This window comes from Ammodytes marinus, assembly GCF_949987685.1.
Source record: "Ammodytes marinus genome assembly, chromosome: 21".
Classification (NCBI taxonomy): Eukaryota; Metazoa; Chordata; class Actinopteri; order Uranoscopiformes; family Ammodytidae; genus Ammodytes; species Ammodytes marinus.
In genome coordinates this window covers 24,186,534-24,189,033 of record NC_137225.1, presented here as the reverse complement: position 1 = coordinate 24,189,033, position 2,500 = coordinate 24,186,534, and the positions used below count along the sequence as shown (strand labels likewise).

General features: G+C 43.6%; 2 protein-coding genes across 2 annotated transcripts in view; one reads left to right on the top strand and one right to left on the bottom strand.

Annotated features, from left to right (window-relative positions):
* rpl22l1 (ribosomal protein L22-like 1) overlaps nt 1–2,500 on the top strand; it is a 79,281-nt gene that overhangs the window by 45,745 nt on the left and 31,036 nt on the right. The gene's annotated exons all lie outside the window — the stretch shown is intronic.
* The window catches only part of LOC307267818 (claudin-11-like), a 7,973-nt gene that overhangs the window by 399 nt on the left and 5,074 nt on the right, over nt 1–2,500 (bottom strand). The window contains exon 3 of the mRNA XM_080050225.1: nt 1–585. This exon is cut by the window's left edge and continues 399 nt beyond it. Coding sequence (XP_079906351.1) covers nt 326–585 — 260 coding nt within the window. The 3' untranslated portion in view covers nt 1–325. The remainder of the gene's footprint in view (nt 586–2,500) is intronic.

Sequence of the window (2,500 nt, the reverse complement as noted above, 5' to 3'; positions counted from 1 at the left end):
CTTTCAGTTTGTGTTAATTCTAGCACCCCCCCTTTGGACAAAAGCGGTAGTGTTTTTTACAACACCAGCTGTTGTTCCTGGGTGAGCGTATACCCATGACAAAGGCATTAAGAAAAACTATATTAAAATAGCATTCTTTGCAGATTGCACTGATGGTCTCGTTTGCTGTTACATGTAATTTATGATCATCAGAGTGAAAAATGAGACTGTTTCAGAAATAATTAAAAGTTCCTCGTAGCTACTTTAAATATTTCAACACATTACCACATTAACAGTTATTAACCCTTATTGTGATGTGTTTAAAAAAGAAATGGCAACAACATTTTCACACCCGTTCACTCTTGGCGTGGTTTGCGGGGACGTCCATTGGAGTGGCCGTTCCCCGCTGTCTGTTGTAGTAAAAACTGTTGTCACGGTTTATGGCAGCTGGGTCTGCGTCAAGGCAACACAAGATGGTGACGCCCCCCAGTAGGCACAGCCCGGCGCCGACCCAACCCACGTACAGGGAGAAACCAAACGACATGAGATGCTCCTCTAGATGGGAACCCACCGGGAACCACACGGTGGATATGGTGCCACAGATAGCTGGGAAAAAAGACCAGAAAAAAACAGAGGAGATTTTGGTTAGTGTGTGTGTGTGTGGGGGAGGGGGAGTGTGTGTGTGTGTGTGTGGGGGGAGGGAGGGAGGAGTGTGTTTGAGTGAGTGAGTGAGTGAGTGAGTGAGTGAGTGAGTGAGTGAGTGAGTGAGTGAGTGAGTGAGTGAGTGAGTGAGTGAGTGAGTGAGTGAGTGAGTGAGTGTGTGTCTGTCTGTTTGACCATCTGGCTATCCGTCCCTGAGGCTGTTGAGAGAGACTACCGGTCAGGATGAGGCCTCCTCTGACAAAACCCTGACCCTCCTTCCTACTGAACACACACACACACACACACACACACACACACACACACACACACACACACACACACACACACACACACACACACACACACACACATCTACAACATCTGGGAAAGACCAGAGAAGCAAAACTGTCCTCTGAAGTTGGGCTTGTCAGTACTTCTAAACGACTGTGGCTCAGGTGGTAGAGCGGGTCGGCCAATGATCGAAGGGGTTGGCGGTTCGATCCCCGCCCTTCCACTTGTGTCATGGTTGTTGTGTCCTTGGGCAAGACACTTCTTCACCCACCTTGCCTGGTTTGAATGTGTATGACTGCTGTATGTTTGAGGTGGTGGTCAGAGGGGCCGTAGGCGCTGAATGGCAGCCACGCTTCCACCACCGGTATGACTGTGTGTGAATGAATGGAACCTGGAACCCTGTAAAGCGCTTTGAGTGCCTAGAAAAGCGAATCCAATATTATTAAACGATCTGTTTGCCATACTGCACTGTGTTAAATCTTTATGTTAATTTAACTTTAATTGAATGAAAATTGCAGCATACATTTTTTAATCTGACTTTGTGGTGTGCAGCTTTCCTCACCCATCCATGAGTAAGAAAAGTCTGCCTGTCTGTCTGTCTGTCTGTCTGTCTGTCTGTCTGTCTGTCTGCAGGGTTTTTCCTGGCTCAGAATGGGCCTTTGGGGGGTCAGTACGCGACCGACTTTTTTTGGGGTCGCGACAGTAAAGGCAAACGGTTTGTGTATTTTAAGAGGGGTGTTGGGTTGGGAGAGGGGAGTTTCTGTCCAGCTCAAGAGCATTTCAGTCAGCCTGTCAATCACTGTGTTACCATGGAGCTCACTGACGCTTATGAAATCACAATAAACAACCTATATATGAAGTCAAAATACTAATAATGACTAGGCCTACCTATTTAGGCCTAATACTTTAATTGTTTCTAATTGATCTAAACCATGGAAGAAGGTAGGGCTGCTCGATTATGAAAAAATCATAATCATGATTATTTTGAGTAATCACATTGTGTTATCACGATTATTAAAGACAGTTAATCATTGACTTAAGAACATTATGCATTTATTTTACTTTTAACAAGGTTTTTTTCTAATAACACCATGACTTTGGACTTTAAACAAAGGCCTAATTGAACTGAAAACAGAGAATAGAAATAGGCTAAATAAGTGAAACATATTTTTAATAATTTAAAAAAAAATATGTCAAAATAAAAATAACCAGTTGTAAATGGTGTTGATAGGGCACGTCTTTTGCTAGCATTGAATGTAAGGGCATGATTTATTTATGTCATGGAGCTGGCTGGATAGGCAGTTGCATTGTAGTGTTGACAGTTGTGGTGGCAGGAGTCAAGGAGCTTTAAACTTCCTGTGTTTTTATTCATTGATTGCTTGGTCATAGACCACTATGACTCGACTTAAAGTGAATAAACAAATTGGTCGGGATGTTTAGAGGTGCAGATCAGGTCGTAGGCTATATCACTTTTCTTTCTCTCTCTCTCTCTCTGTCTCTCTCTCTCGGTCGCGTATGTCACGTTACTCGCGTGTGACAAATCTTGCACATTATTTTAGTCTGTTGTGAGTCTGAAGTGTTTTCAGAC